Below are 17,369 nucleotides of genomic sequence, written 5' to 3'. Positions count from 1 at the left end.
AAAATAATAGAATGACATGTAATCTTTCACATCACATATTTTAGCGTTATGGACGTGTACTGCAGAGTAAGTTAAAAAATACAGCTGGTCGCTTTCACTTATAGTCTCAGCTAAATGAATAGCTGTATCTTTGATATCGATTACACACAGTGACCGAGGCTAGTGCTTGTACTTACGTTAATGACAGATACCTACCGTTAGTATACTAACAGCTACTGTTCTAACAATGTACTGTCATATTCGAGCGTACATCTTTACTATTATATTTGGCTAATCGCCATTAGGAAATTTTTGCGATATATAATTACTTTGCAAAACATCTCTCATTTTGAAGCATAAACATAATTAGCAGAAAAAAAAACTTAGCCTACTGTGTAGGACTCGTCACTTGCCATTGGAAGCTTCTGTAGCAGCCCACGTTCCTGCTGGATCCTGCAGCCTATCTGGCAACCTTGAGTCAGGGAGGAGGGAGAGGGGATACACCGCTCTACAGTAATTTGAAAGTGATTGCAGTACCAGTTTTGGCCACAATCCTACATACTGCTCCTTTAAGCTCATGTTTGCTCAGTGTGCATGCATTAAATATACTGACACTAAGAGAGAAAGAGTAAACTTACCAATAGCAATGTGTAGACATTGGCCAAAGCAAGACAGTCTTGTCCACATGTTTAGTGAGACTGCTTTTACTATATTGGCCCCGCTGTCCGTTGTTAGGCACACCTGTTTCTCCTCATCTAAATTCCATTCTTGAAGAAACTGCTTCAAGCCACTCGCGATGTTTTCACCGTGTGGTCATCAGGGAAAAAACTTGTCTGGATGCAACAGCTGTTCAAACTCCAGTCACTCGTTATGTAGTGGACCGTAAGGCTAATGTACGGCTCAGTCGTTCTGCTACTCCACATGTCTGCAGTTGAAGCATAAAAATCCGCCGTAGACAGGGATGTTTGTACCCTACCGCGGCACTCTTCATATATCGCTGGCAGGGCTGTTTTGGAAAAGTACTTCCTTGAGGGCATGTTATATCTTGGGTCCAGTTTATGGATCATTCGCTTGAATCCTTTTTTTTTCAACAGTTTTGTAATGGCAACATGTCTTTTGTCGAACAAAACGCCACTTCTTCCGTCAATTCGTTCCATCGTTTACTTTGCTTACCATAAGGGACGCAATTAGCAAATGCGCTGGCAATTTTCATCTGGGTGGGAATTTTCTTACTCCTAGGTCCACTTGTAGTTTTCGCCTCCGTTGCCTTGCGTATCTTCAGACATTCTTCATATTCTGTTTTGTGTTTGTGTTTCAGATGGTGGAACAAATTAGACGTGTTTCCACTCTTTGTAACCACCGTGTTTCTGCAAACTTTGCATATTAGGGTAGTTTGCTCCTCATCTGATTTTCTGTAACCAAACCAGTTCCAAATTGTGGAGGTAGCTCCTCGCTTAACTCGCTTAATTTGCACTGTATTTTATTTTATGTTTTAATTATTCTGATTTCATTTGATTATTTCTGTATTTTATCTTTTATTCTAAACTGTTTTGTTTATTCTGATTTCTTTTGATTATTTTAATTTCTTCTATGTAAGCACTTTGAATTACCATTGTGTATGAAATGTGCTATATAAATAAACTTGCCTTGCCTTGCCTTAACAACAAGCACCTCCTCAGCCTCATGTCCGCCTTCCGCCATGCTTGTTTTCACTCCGCACGTGAACAATGAATCGGGCGCGCAGCCGTGCACAAAACTACATCATCAACTAGACTTATCGTTATTATCGTGAGGAGACAAATTTTTATCGTGAGGAGAATTTTCAACGATATATCGCAAACGATAAGATATCGCCCATCCCTAACACACACATACATAAATATATATATATATATATTAGTGGTGGGCCGTTATCGGCGTTAACGTGCTGCGTTAACGTGAGACTCTTATCGGGCGATAAAAATCAATATCGCCGTTAATCTATTCTCAAAGTTGGGTTGGGATCATAAAATAGCTTTTTCGAATATCGTTATATTTTCGCGCAATTCCAATGTATAGCCTAGTATATTTGACATAATTGATGCCGAGCCTACTGACACAGATCGCGCAGCAGGGTATTTTCCTGTCAGGGACACAAGGTGTATACTTTTACATGTTACGTTGGGCGACGTTGCTCTCATTACTTTATTTTAATGCAATTATATGTTGTTAAATAAGTTTATTCCAAGCGCGCTGTATCATTTTATGGGCATGAGCGATGCTCAATTTACAAATGAATCACTCTTTTGAGTCGATTCTGTTCAAAGACTTCATCAAACAAGTTGGCAGATCTGTCTAAATCGGTTCGCGAATCAGTCTGAATGATATGTTCAGTTCCTCACGCACTGAATCGTCTGAACGCGTTCAATCACACTCGACTCGGATTCGTAACAGGAAGATTTAGGAACATCAAGAGCGTTGGATGAAGTGGGCGTGGATCTACAGTTTAGTCTAGTGAAAGCAAATCTGCAAATGCGTCATATTTTTGCCAGCGATGAAGATCTTTATTAGTTGAACATCTTCGTAAGCTGTCTGTGAATGAATGATTCCACAGGATGATACATTCGATTTCATTTCATTCAGGTTATACATTTTACAACCAAACAGATTATTACGCCACTATAGCACTACTAAAAAGAATGCATTATCCGTTTTTTGGACATATACATTAATTTCTAGGCTACAAAAAAACGCTTCAGAGCGTCGGCGCACTGGCAAAGGTTAACGGGTTAAATAAACTACCATTGTGTACAGTTTATGAAATGAACACCCGTCATCCCGCGGTAATGTGTGCGTATTGCACAGGGGCATAGTCACACGAATAGTTTACATTGATTGAAACTAATTTGTTTAAAAAGGAGGAGACTATTGACGGTAAAGGCAGGTTCACATAAAATCTTTATGACATATGACATTATTTTTTGATCTAACGAGCATCTGGTTTGGCGATGCAAAAACGGACTGTAGCTACGTCGTGTTAATTTTTTTTTTTATTATTCTAAGCCTAGTAACGTTATGTTAAAAAAAGGACGAAAACATGTTACTTGTTCAATTAATAAACAGTTTGTTTGATGACGAATCGCTAAAGATGAAATTGGCCTCCCTTTCTGTCATTGTGAGTGTGCGTTTTTTTTTTTCCAAACGATATTCGACTTTTGCTCCTCTATTGTCGAATGGCATTTTTGGCAGAAATTCACATCCCTACACGAGGCGAACAATTCTCAAAGACTTACTTTTAGTCATTATTTGGGTAGTACACATATTACGAATGCCTTCGGCAGAATTCAAATGAGCCATTTTAATCTAGATTAATCTAGATTAATTCCAAGATTACAGTGAGATTAATCTAGATTAAAAAAATTAATCAATGACCACCTCTAATATATATATATATATATATATATATATATATATATATATATATATATATATATATATATATATGTGTATATATATATATATATATGTGTTTGTGCTTTTTCTTCTTCTTTTGACATTATCAAAAACAACTTTTTGTCACAAATTAGATTTTTTTGTTTACATTTTTTAATCTAAAACTACCTAAACAGGCTAAGAATTTGATCTCTCTCTCTCTCTCTCTCTCTCTCTCTCTCTCTCTCTCTCTCTCTCTCTCTCTCTCTCTCTCTCTTTGTAGTGCACTGACAACATATTTTTATATAATTAGTTTAATAATTACATTAATAAAAATATTTTTTTTAAAAACTTGAAATAAATAGTGTACTTATGGACAAAATAATTTTGAGCTGCAAAAGATAACTGCACTAATTCAAAAGTGACCTATAACATTTCATTCCATTCCGTTACCCTAAAGGCACCGCTGGGGCGGTGCCACCGGCTTGGGCCCGTCATCACTCCTCGCAGCTATATTTATAATTATTCTCCAAAGTTAATTGCATTTTTGAGGGCCAAAACATGCTCGAAACCTCACGAACCTTTGCACATGCGTCAGAACTAGCGAATATTTACATCTGATATGGGTTTTAGAATTGGGCGGAACAAAATGGCTCGATGGCGCCACCTATAAAGGTTCAACGGAGTGTGCCTCCCGCTTAGTTTCACGTACGTGTATGAAAATTGGTTGATATATGTACTGACCCAATACCTACAAAAAAGTCTATTGGAGCATAGCCCTAAACACAACAGGAAGTCAGACATTTTGAACTTCCTCTCAGATTTTTGTGTAGTTTTTGCCATTTTCAGGCCTCATACTTTAATGAACTCCTCTTAGTTTTAATCTGATCTTCTTCAAATTTAGTGAGTTTAATCTTAAGGCCTTTGTGACATTAAATTGCAAAGATCTTGAGTTTTCTACGAAGGGGCGTGTCCTTGGTGGTCTGACAAATTTCGATATTTCGCCATGAAACAGGAAGTTGCTGTAACTCAGACAAACAATGTCCAATCTGCCCCAAACTTCACACATTCTGTCCTGAACACATGTCCATGCTCATATTCAGTTATGGTCATAGCACCATCGGCTGGCAACAAGAAGTGACGTGTTTAACACTGTTGTGGACTCCTAATAACATATAAAAAAGTGCCAGCAAGTGCTAAACATGCTAGCAACATACTAGAAACATGCTAAAAACATGCTAGCAACCACTTAGCTAAGTGCTAAAGCATGCTATTAATGCAATGCAACAGGAAGTTGTTGCAACTCAGGCATGGAATGTCCAATCTGCCCCAAACTTCACACGTTTGATAAAAGTCCTGGCCTGAACACATCTACATGACAAAAACTCAGTTATAGTAATAGTGCCACCTACTGGCAACAGGAAGTGTTCAACACTATGATGCAGTTCTAGCAACACATTAAATATGCCATTGAGTTCTAAACATGCTAGAAACATGTTAAAACATTTGAGCAATACTAAGCTACGTGCTAAAGCATGCTAATGCAATGAAACAAGAAGTTGTTGTTACTCAAGAAGGCAATGTCCAATCTGCCCCAAACTTCACACAATTGATAAGAGTCCTTTAAACTTTAATTCACTCCCAGAAACATATTTAAATATGCCATGATGTACCAAACATCCTAGAAACATGTTAAATCATGCAACACTTGGCTAAATGCTAATGTATGCGATTAATGCCACAAAACAAGAAGTTGTTTTAACTCAGCCATACAATGTCTGATCTGCCCCAAACTTCACATATTTGATAAGAGTCCTGCTCTGAAGACATTCAGTTATAGTCATAGCGCCACCTACTGGCAATAGGAAGGGACTTGTTTAACACTGTAATGCAGTACTAGCCACGTACTAAAATATGCCATTGTGTGCTAAACATGCTAGAAACATACTAAACATGCTAGCAACACTTAGCTAAGTGCTAATGCATGCTATTATCACCATAATAAAGGACATTTTTGTAACTGACTGACATTTGCCTACTTAAATGCATATTGCCCACCGTGCTCTGTCTTCCTAAAGCCACCGAGCGGCGGTGGCACGGGTGCGAGGGCCCTTTCATTGCTGCTTGCAGCTTCAATTGAATGTTGAGGTTACCATTGTGCTGAGGAGTAGCACTGTCATATTGTGATTTTCACTTTGATGCAACATACCGGTAATGTGAATAGCAAGCAGTCAATGAAACTATGTTAAATCAACATTCCGTTGTCAACATTAAGTTATTAAATCAACATCGAACTCTGATGTTGATTCTACATCATTTTGCACCCTGTTTTAATATTGAAACAACATTTAAATCTTGTCCATAGATCAACGGAATTTCAATGGTATTTCAATTATCAGGAATATTGAAACAATGTTGAAATTTCAACTGAACTAAGGATCAACGTGATTTCAATGGAATTTCAATCGTTTTTAAATGTTAATTTTAAATGTAATGCCCTAAATTAAATAGCCTGCTTTATCTACAGCCCTCCCAAGTCCCCCCTTGACGCCAGGCCTGGTTGTCAGGCGCTTTAACAGTGCGCGCAAAAATCGTGATATCGCATAAGCACTATTACATTCATATTTTGGATTTGTATTACGACGAGTTGGTCTAATCGGCATTCCCAGTTACAACTCGAGACAGTTCTGCATTGAATAAAGTAAAGTAGGTCATGTCTTCCGCGGTCACTTCTGTAGCACTAAGCGGTCAGAAGAAATAGCGGTGCTGTGTTAATAGATTTCACGACACAAGCAATGGGTAGGCTACAGACATGTATTTTGAGCTAAATATCACAAAAATAGGCTGGACTCGGAGGTTTTGCTCACTTTATAACCTAGAAGAAAACTACAAAGTAGGCCTAGGCTACTTTTGGCAGATTTCGACACAGTGGTAAAACAAAAATCTATTTCCTGCAGCACTGCGTCGGTTACTAACCATCATGTTAACGATCAGCCTAACAGTATTTGATTTGGTACAATTCATTCATATCAAACATTAAGCAAGCTTACCTTTACGCTTGTGCCAAGGGTCCAGAAATGAGCTGTGTCCGGTGAAGTACGTTGGTATAACAGCCGGTGATCTCCCGGTCAACCAAAAATCTATTGATTTTCAATCATATTCCCCGGTCAACTATATATCTATGCATTTTCAATCATATTTCCCGGTCAACTATATGTCGATGACTTTTCAACACAGCGTCGTTTCCCGGTCAACTATAAATCAATGACTTTTCAACACATTCAGCGATCGCCCTGTAAACCAAATATCAATGCCTAATCAATCATGAAGATAACTATAGATCAATGTTGTTCCAATATCGTTGCCATCAACATTAATAACATCAGGTTTTCATCGACAGGGTAATGGTGGTTCAACATTAATTTTGCATTGAAATTTCAATATCAACCATAATGATGATTCAGATGGAAAAACAATGTTTATTCAATGTTGGCTTGCTGTCTCACAATTTCTCCTTGAAGCTCATTTTTAATGTTTAGCTAATTTTAGCAAAGAGCTGGAGTGCATGCGTCACATGTGTCCATCCTGAGCTTTACTGGAAATTGTTTGTTGGGTCAGTGCAACTCAATTAAGTTATAACTGCATTCCCTTGTTTTATGTTACGTAAAACTGATTGAAGTAGGTTACAACAACAAAATTTGAATTTGTAGAATCAGATAGAAATACCATGTTCACGGTTTACAGTGTGGTTGCATGCCCAGGGGGTGGATCAGGAATGGTTTGGGCTGCAATATAATTTCATTCTCTCCTGTGCCAAGAACTACCGAACCATTCTGGATTACCATGTGTGCCTAATGGTTCAAATATTGTACCCTGAAGGGGGTGACGTGTATCAGCATGATAATGCACCAATACACACAGCAAGACGTGTGACTGAATGGTTTGATGAACATGAAAGTGAAGTTGAACATCTCCGATGAGTAGAAAGTTCAAATGAACAGCATTTATCTGAAATAGAAAGCTTTTGTAACATTATACACTAGGCCTACTGTTGAAAAGTTTGGGGTCAGTAAGATTTTTTTTGGAAAGAAATGAAAGAAAGTAGACATAATTCAGCAAGGATGCATTAAATTGATCAAAAATTACAGTTAAGATATCTATAATGAGAGTCTTCCTTTAAAAACATGTAAAAATCTTACTGCTCTAAAACTTTAAGGTTAAAGGTTTAAAGGTTAAAACGGAGTCTTTTTAATGGAATGTCGTAATATTATGACTGACCACTGGATGGCACTCTTCAAGCGCGCACAGAATCTGATGAATTGAATGTCCGCTCAGATGCATAGATATCATATAGAGATTAGATGCCCTATTGGCCGCTGTGGCGCAAGAAATGCGGCCGCCATATTAAGCAGGTCATACTCCTATTTGCGTTGCATAGCAGCAGTAGATTTCAGAGCACTGTGCAGTATATTCCTGCTCAATTCGGCGGACCATCACTCGGGGATTACTTTACACAAGTAAGATTTAACATTTAACATGACCATACTATTAGTTGTATTTTGTGAACAAAATATTCAATGTGTCCTGTATCGTAGCTACGTGTATGACCTTTGCAGCAAAAAAACCCGCGTGAAAATCAGTTCGGTATTCAGTGAGATATGATTATTTAAATGCGCTGGCAGCTCATTGCACCTGCCAAACAGATTACACTGAGCGGAGCGGGTGACCGGTTTAAGATGGCGGCCCCACGGCTCGTCCGCGCCAATAGGCAGTAGCGGTCGATAGGGCGTCTATCTATATGATGTCTATGCTCAGATGTTCATCACACGCACACAGCTGTGACGTTTGTCTGTTTAGCAAAACTGGTCTTGCAACATTGCCAGTTACCCTGAGAGGATTTAAAAACATCGTGATCTGCAATAGGCTATGCTGATGCATTTTTCATCAAGATATACAGCGACTTTATGAGAAAACATTGTAATGATTCTTCCGTTTCGATGTTGTTTTTTTCATGTAAAAATTACATGTTGTTGAGAATGAAGCTGAGGAGGAGCATATTGCTTTGAGCACGCTAGAGGCGATTTTTCATTTGCGTACAGATTTAACATGTTTCGTGCACTATTGCAGTAATAAAACGGGTTCGTATAATGATCTCGATGTTTGGATCGAGTGGTAGATTAGCTGTGTCTCTGATTTTTGCTTTTGTCAGCGTGTTTGTATTGTGTGAATATGTGATCTATTATCCTGTAATTCTGCGTTGCTCATGGCCGCATATTGAAGCTGAAGATTCACATTCACCTTTGCGGGCGTTATTTCTCTCTGATACTCACTTATTAGGGGCCATCAGAGGACACTGGCTCGACAAACTCAGAAGGTATTTATCTGGTGTCATAATCTTACGATCTGCTTATCTAAACCCGCTAGAAAAAAGTTTTATTTTAATAGTCCTGCCATATGTTTTTGAGACATTTTGTTACAGTACATTGGAGTAGGCTACTGTGTAAATGCCATAGTAACGTTACATGAATATGATTCCATCACAAATCATCACTGTACCATGGTGCTGCTGTAGGACATGTTTAGAGCAGGACTCTAATCACCTAAACATTTAGCAGTATACTTCATCTAATTATAAACGGATCAAATAGAGGAGTTCAAAATCCATCTGAAAGTCTTGATTTACTAAGACAAAAAATGTCTGTGAACATTACAAAAGAATATATATATATATTTATTACATTGGGCAAAGTAATTTAAAAAATAAATATTTTTTAATTTTAGAAAGCTCTGCACATTTTAATTATGAGTATTATGATATTTTCACAGAGAATGGCAGATGGAAAGAGCGTTCCAGACATCTCTGTGGCTTCTAAATCCAGAAGTTGTCTTCATATTAGGAGACGTGTTTGATGAGGGCAAGTGGAGCTCCAGTCAGGTACAGTTGATGGTACAACATAAACACAAAGCAGGAGACTGTCTTTACTGGTTGAAAAATATGACAATTAGCTGTGGCTGTGTCTAAAATAATTGCATGCATACTGCATTAGGCCTCTGCTTTAGTGTTTGTTTGTTTGATATCTCATTTCTAATGAAATTTGGCTAACACTTTGCAATAAGGTCTAATTTATTAACATTAATTAATGCATTAACAATGAGCAATACATTTGTTACAGTATTTATTAATATTAGTTAATGTTAGTTAAAGCTGCAGTCCGTAGTTTTTCCTCTTTGTCGCTCTCTGTTCCAAATCTGCAGTTATTCGCGTAATTATCAACTTTAGGTGGGTTGTGCCTCGGCATGGCACAGGGTGGATGAATCTAATGTTTTGAGGAGAATGTGCGGCTGTCAGTCACCGCGCCGGTGTGGATACTGTCATTCGGAATCACAGATTCTACTTTTTGGGAATTTTCACTGAAAAATGTCATCTGAAGTACGTAACATCAACTTTTGTTCCGACCAACTATGGGAAAAAAAGAATTGCAGTAAATTGCACTGATTAAATCTAACGATCGCTTATCATATCACGTCAATCCATGCAAATTATACTTTGTTCTCAAAACGTTAACTACATGACTACATTTAATGCCCTTCCGATATTTATCCTTGTTTTCGCATGGGCCGGTTGCTGTCTCTTTTTTTCTGTAGCAAGTCTGAAGTCTTTTGCATCTTATTACGGGTGAATCTCCAGGTGTCACTTGTGATTGTCGTTTGAACCTTTCTGGATCAGCCATCAAATTGATAGTTTAATTATATAAAGTGCTGTGAGAGAAGGCTTTAAATCTCGACCTCAAACATCCTCACACGCAATATAGCCTACTACCCGAGACACCTTCTTTATGTGTACAGATGTGACGTAATGATTCAAAGACGTGCCTGCAAAGACTTACCGTTTTGAATCGAGCTAAGACAAGCAGATCGTTTTGAATACTGGCTGGTTATGTACTTGCTCAAAAAAATATTTTGGAAAAAAAGTTACGGACTGCAGTGGACACTGGGGTCTATATGACCACAATCGACGTTTCCTTAGTAAAAAAAAATGGTTCCCTTCATCTCAGTGGAATAAGATTTGGTAACTTTTCCTACATTATCTATCTATACACACACAAAAACTGGGCTTGATTCGGTTGTTCTATAGGTACGTAAACATTTTTTTTACACTTCTGGTCTTCGGGGTCAATATGACCCCACATTGAAATGAATGGGAAAATCGAAAAAATGTGTTTTTTATTTTTCATTTGTCAAAAAAAAATCAATAAATCCAGAATAAATCTGAAAATTTCCATACCGCGATGAAGTCCTGGTACTAGAGCACAAATGCAATGTGGAACGAACATGATCACTTGCACACACACGTGTACGCGCACACAAACACACATAAACGTATGACTCCAATAGAAAGCATTTTTATTGAAATTGGCAAACAAAATCAATAATTCCTGTATAAATTTGAAAATTCTCACACATAAATGAAGGCCTGGTACGAGATCACTAATACAATGTGGAATGAACATTATCACACACACACATGTGTGCCCACACAGACATAAATACACACACAGATAGAGAGAGGTGTGACTGCAGTAGAGAGCATTTTTATAGAAATTGGGAAATAAAATCAATAATTTCTGCATAAATCTAAAAATTTTCACACACAAATGAAGGTATGATATGTGAGCACAAATGTAATATGGAAAGAACATGACTACACACACATAACATACACACAGAGAAACACACAAACAAACAAACAAACAAACAGGTGTGACAGCAAAAGAGAGCCTTTTTATAGAAATTGGGAAATAAAATCAATAATTCCAGCATGAATCTAAAAATGTTCACACATAGATGAAGGCCAGGCATTAGAGAAAAAAACTATGTGGAATGAGCATGATTACACACACACACACACACACACACACACACACACACACACACACACACACACGCACGTGTGCACACACAAACACACACAGACACACACAGACACAGGTGTTTATTCTTCACTCCTGTTCATATCCGCCTATAGCTGTTTGTTTTTATTTCCTTTTGAAAATTAATTTCTGATTCTAAAGTCAATCATTTTATACATTTCGATAATTGAAATAATATGAAATTGCAATCAAGTATTTTCTTTTAGTGGTAACTTGTGGCATTATTGCAAATTTACTTGGCATTACTGCAAAATTTATATAGCATTATTGCAATAACAAGATACTTCAAAAGACCTCAAACAGGAACAAAAATAACTCTAAACTTTGACAAAATACTGATTTCATGTATTTTAAGCGTTTAAATATATATATATTCATAACAAAAGCTGTTATAAGAGCAGTAAGTCACATCCAGAAAAATGAATGGATCTCTATGGGGCCTCTGCTGGAAGTGTATGGTAATTACACTTTAAGGCTAAAAACATATTATCTACAAAAAAAACATCTAGCCAGCAGATTGCAGAATTATGCATCTAACACCTAGACCAGGGGTCGGCAACCTTTACCACGCAATGAGCCATTCGGACCCGTTTCCCACAGTAACGAAAACGCTGGGAGCCACAAAACCCAATGAAATAACACTGCATATAAGTTTATTTATTTATGTATTGTCTTTATTATGTATAAACAAACTATAATGTGTTGCATTTATTAAATCAATGAATGACTGCAGAGAAAACGAAATTACATTTCTGCATGCAACAAAAACATTTTGAACTCCGAAAAAAAGACGTTGGCTTGAAGGTTACTTTCAAGTAAAATAAATTAAAATACTCAATGACTAAATTTATGAAAAAACGCCGAACTTAAATTATCCACCGGCAGCAAACCAAAAATGCCGTCCTCTCTCTGTGTGCCATGGTGACGCGTCATTGCTTGTCACGTGCGCAACCACATTGTCATTTTTCCTTTATTCAAAATATTCACTAATGTATTAGCTATAACAAGAAACACCTATATTCCGACTGTCAAATATGTGACAGTTCTCTGAAAGCGGCACTAAAACTTCCACAAAGACCTCAAACAGAAAGCACAAAGCCTTTCTTTAAAGTGAATTTCGTTTTGTATTAATTGTATCTTAATTTTAATAAATGTTTCATCGACCAATTACCTGTAGGTTTTTAATTACCTATTTAACAAATAAGAAGTAGGCCTAAATATAGCAGACAATAGATAATCACGACACGGATTATCACTAACCCGTCCAGATGCAATGCTACCACATCTTTAAAAAAATTGTTTTTCGTGTTCGCATTTATGAGGAAAAAACAATGTATTATAACGTGCGCGTTAGTTGAGCTGTATGTGCGTCTTGTGCGATATGGGCTGCGCGATGCTATTTTACAACACGTCAATTCCTCAACTTCTCACGAAATACGTGAAAGTGGCCGGTGAACTGGGAGAGGAATAGGGTAAAATATAAAGCTACTTACACAATGTGTATCTGATATGAATAAAACGTGTTGTCTTTTTATAATGGAAAGGACCATTATTGCCGCTTCCATAGACATCAGTGTGTATTTTACAAACTCAAAATATATATTTTTTGCTAGTACTTATGTGTATTTAAATGTCTGAAACCTAAAATAAACATTATGTGGTTGAAAACACTGAATAGTTGTGATATATGACAGCACTGAGCGCGTCTGTCTCTGGCTCAGCGCCAGCCAACTCGCAACAGCACGGTTGAATTTAGCAGTTGATCACGTGATGCACTGACCGTTCTAGCGTACGCTCCAGGGACCAGCCAAGACTGATCACACCGGTGTGTGATCATACGTGCGAAAATGTTAAAAACGAACGAATTAAAATTAAATAAATTTTAATCAATTAATTACTCATTCATTATTTTCAAAAGCCACAGGGAGCCGCATCAGAGAGATGAAAGAGCCGCATGCGGCTCCGGAGCCGCGGGTTGCCGACCCCTGACCTAGACCAATATCCAGAAACAATTCCTATTTAAATTTGATCATCATTAATGTGTTTTTTCATAAAAAATTAATATTTCATACGTATGCTAATGGTGTAGTGGAGGAATTCTGCAGTAAATAGGTAAAAAAAGTACTTCATATCTCCCAAAACACAGCATTAATGAATAGATTAGAAGTAAACAAAAAAAATGATATATAATTTGTATGAATAAAAATGTATATTTTTGTACAATTACTCTATCAATTGTTGGGGTCGTATAGACCCCAAAGCCCTGAAGTGTAAACAGGAAATGAAGACCTTTTGAGGGTTAAGAAAAATACAGCTGATAATAATAAAACCATAATAAAATAAAAAATTGCATTTACATGATATCAAATAAAACAATGTAATAATACTGGAGATTAATAGAGATTACTACCAGCGTAATCTAATCTCGACATGGCTCCAGGTTCCCATGTTTTGTCTGCTTGATCCAGTCATGTAAGTTATCTGGTTGTTGTACTAGTTACGGCAGGGCTTAGCTTGGCAGGTTTGGTATTTCGTTCCCACTGCGTCTTAGCTACACAGCGTTGAGTGAACCTATGAAAGAGAACGTCTCTGGTTACTGGTGTAACCTATGTTCTCTGAATAGGGAACGAGACGCTGCGTTCACCGCCAAGCTCGAGGCCCCGTGCTGCCGACAAGCTTCCTTTTTTGGCAAAAAGTCTCTTGCATATTGATATGCTCCCTGATGGCCGCAAATTAGTTAAAATCTCCCGGAATCTAGAGCGAGCGAGCAAGAGCGCGCATGCGAAAAAAAGAGAAGCGTGTAGCGCGAGCACGGAAGAGAGGGAGAAAGCGAGAGACCTTGCGTATGTGTGCGTGTGTGCCTCATGAAGCGCATGTAAGACAGAGAGTCAGGCACCGAAATCAGGCACCAAAATTTTCGTTCTTATTCGGTCTCGTTACTACCGTTTATGTCGGAGCCGGTTCCCAATTGGCACCGCGTTTCGGTACCCAACCCTATCCGTAATTTAGATATATTTTTAAGATGGAATTACATTTTTAAGATGTTATTAGGGTCCAAGTACCAAAAATGCGTTGGCACCTATTGTAATCGCTGGTCGTCTTATTCTTTTTCTTATTCTTATTAGGGGCCAAGCACCGAAGGGGCATAGGCACCTATCGTAATCGTTGGTGTTCTTATTGTTCTTCCGTTTCTTCTTCTTCTGCTCTGGGAGTTTATGGCAGCCCATAGAACCGTTTGGTACAAAGTTGCGAAATTTGGTACACAGACAGAAGACAGTCTGAAATGTCACTATAGCAAATTCAAAGTCTGTAACTCAATCCCTCTAGTTACACTCATGTTTATGCTGATAACTCTTGATAACTCTTAGTCTTGCTAAGAGACCAATGCAAACCAACAACACAACTCGAACGGAGCAGCGTTCAGGCCGTGCTGAAAGCATGCATTGAGTATTCAGCGCAGTCAGTCATGACGTCACATGCAACTCTTTCACAAATCAAAACAGCACATTCCCTTCGCAGACAATGGCGAATTACTAGATAACTAGGCTAGAATTTACACCATTATTTAGACGCGATTATTTCATATGAGAAAAAACGTATAGTTTAACCGTTCAGCGGTTTAAAATAAATACAATGACGTAACGAATAACAAGGCCTTAACCCTCTGGGGTCTAAGGGGTTATTGGGGTCCTTGAGATGTTCTGCCATGCCCTGACATTTGTGCTTTTTCAGTTGCTTATAAACATATTAATGGCAAAGGTGTAATTACACTCTATTTAGCACAAACAGGGCTACCATAATATGTGAACAACATGTATGTACATGTTTGTATTTTTTAGAGAATGTTTATGCGTGGTTATTGAAAAAACTAAAACTTAAAGTGTCTGAAATAAGGCCACAAAACACATACTAAATATGTGTCCACAAGACTTTTGACTAATGAGTGTTGTTGCCTAGAATTTTTGCTTCAAAATGATCTGAAAATCATCCTGCCTAATCATTTAAAAAAATCAATACATTGATTTAAATTTAAAAGACACCTTTTGTTTGGAAAGGCAATATGCGTGGAGGCGTGTTCACACCTGAGAAGACAAAGGCCGGATAATGTGCCACATACATAATGAGCTGCATATTAATTAGCCTTTCACACAGGTGTGTCACAGGGTCCCAAAGAATGCAAGGACAAAAGAAATTATCTATATATATACATATTTCACAATTAGAAATTGTAACCAATTACAAATAGGTTACAATTACAACAACAATGACAATTTTAACAATATTTCAAGTGTATTTCTTTGTAAAAAGTATACATTTTATCATACGTATTAAAAAAGGTAAGGATTCATTAGTTTGAATATTGGAACAAACACTATAATAACATCTTAGTTGATAATTCAATATACCTACTTTATTTTTGACAAAACATCATACTATAGTATATTTAACTATGAGCAGAAATTGGTGAACAAAAGCGTACCTATTTAATGTGACCGTAGTCTTTTTTTACAATCAAAACTTTATAATCTATCCAAAACTAATCACAAAATCTTGTCTAAACATTCATATTTAGTCTGTAACATATTGTGTATGATATATTAGCATATACATGTGAATTTGCACTCCGTGCTTATACAGACATTTTATTTCAACATATTTCAGTCTATTTTTACTCATCTTAGTAGGCTATTGCAATATAGTTTGGATGTGTTAATGTAAACATAACGTTTACTAATGTAAGTGCGAGAGTGAATGAACGGCCCAATATCGCGATTAGAACAAAGCACTTAAGAATAAATGATAACTACATCAGCTGGATCCGTTGCTCCTCGAAATGAAACTACCAGCACTTCTGGTACATTTTCCAGGATTATTAGATAGTATTATTCCTCACAGCGTAGGGATACGCTGTGTACACAGCTGTAGTAAGATACTTACTAAACACGATGTGTTTTATAATCCAGCTGGTGGGCGTTGGCATGTTCGCATTGCTTGCCTTAGATCATTTGCGTTTGAATACCACGCGCTCTCCGTGGGCGTGGCACATTAACGCGAAATCAGGTATAATGAGCTGGAATGAAAAAGAATGACATCTCTCTCTTTTCATACAGATTACATAAACTGAGAATATTTGTTTTTTTATATAAATTAATTCATTTAAAAGAAGAGAGTTCAAGCTTCATTATGGAAAAACACTCTGTATGACAAGTATTCGCGGAATTACAGTTCATTTTCGGTCGCGTTTCAGAATGGACTTAACTGACAGACAGAAGGCAGAACGCGCATCATGTTTGTTTTTCTTTATTTGGCGAAAAGCACAACACTTTGTTTTTATTGTGAGTATCCACAAAAAAATATATACTTAACAGGAGCTAATGATGTACAACAGATAATATGTAAGATCAAAATCAACAGAGTATTTTGAGTTTCTTTTGCACTGATAAAAAAAAACAGAGACTATCGCGCCCGCGCGATAGGCCCTGTCCCAAATGGCACCCTCCGGACTTGTGGACTTCCTCAGAGTCCACACTTCGGTGACGTCATGTAGTGCAGACCTATAGGGCCCTTAGCGCGAGTCCGCGAGGGCACATTGAGAGGTATTTTTGGGACAGACTCGATCGTCACGCCGGAAACAGGAAGAAGGTCTCAGCTCAGACGTCGGAGCTGAATAAACTTAAAGGTCATCTCATCAGTCCCTTTATTAGAAAAATATCACAAATATCATTAAAAAAAATTACTGTCTTTAGCATCGAGAAGAGGATTTATTTTATTTTCACAAATCTTATGTCCATGTGAACTACACAGCCTGCTTTTACAGTTCTATAATTGTATATGCCACCTGGGCATTAGAATAAATGTCATGGTTATGTAAATGATCAATACAGTTGTACATAATAATACATAATGTTCAATTTTAACCCAAAATTAAAATGTTAATGAGTTTATGAAAAATGTATAGGTTTCAATATTCATACTACGTTTATATGACTCAGTAAAGCCATGACATTCGGTTCTATTTATGTAATGAATCATAATGCGATCGTATTA

At 37.3% G+C, this 17,369-nt stretch overlaps 1 protein-coding gene across 2 annotated transcripts in view; it reads left to right on the top strand.

Moving 5' to 3' along the window:
• Positions 1 to 8,205: 8,205 nt before the first annotated feature.
• Positions 8,206 to 17,369, top strand: part of mppe1 (metallophosphoesterase 1) — a 64,777-nt gene continuing 55,613 nt past the window's right edge. For both annotated transcript variants that reach the window (XM_077244359.1, XM_077244358.1), the window contains exons 1-2: positions 8,206 to 8,764; positions 9,217 to 9,325. In XM_077244359.1, coding sequence (XP_077100474.1) covers positions 8,538 to 8,764; positions 9,217 to 9,325 — 336 coding nt within the window. In that variant the 5' untranslated portion in view covers positions 8,206 to 8,537. The remainder of the gene's footprint in view (positions 8,765 to 9,216; positions 9,326 to 17,369) is intronic.

This window comes from Siphateles boraxobius, unplaced genomic scaffold (genome assembly GCF_051911475.1).
Source record: "Siphateles boraxobius isolate OS27281-9 unplaced genomic scaffold, OSU_SipBor_1 26, whole genome shotgun sequence".
Taxonomy (NCBI): domain Eukaryota; kingdom Metazoa; phylum Chordata; class Actinopteri; order Cypriniformes; family Leuciscidae; genus Siphateles; species Siphateles boraxobius.
The sequence above is the reverse complement of the archived record's forward strand: the minus strand, read 5'-3'. Positions and strand labels throughout refer to the sequence as shown.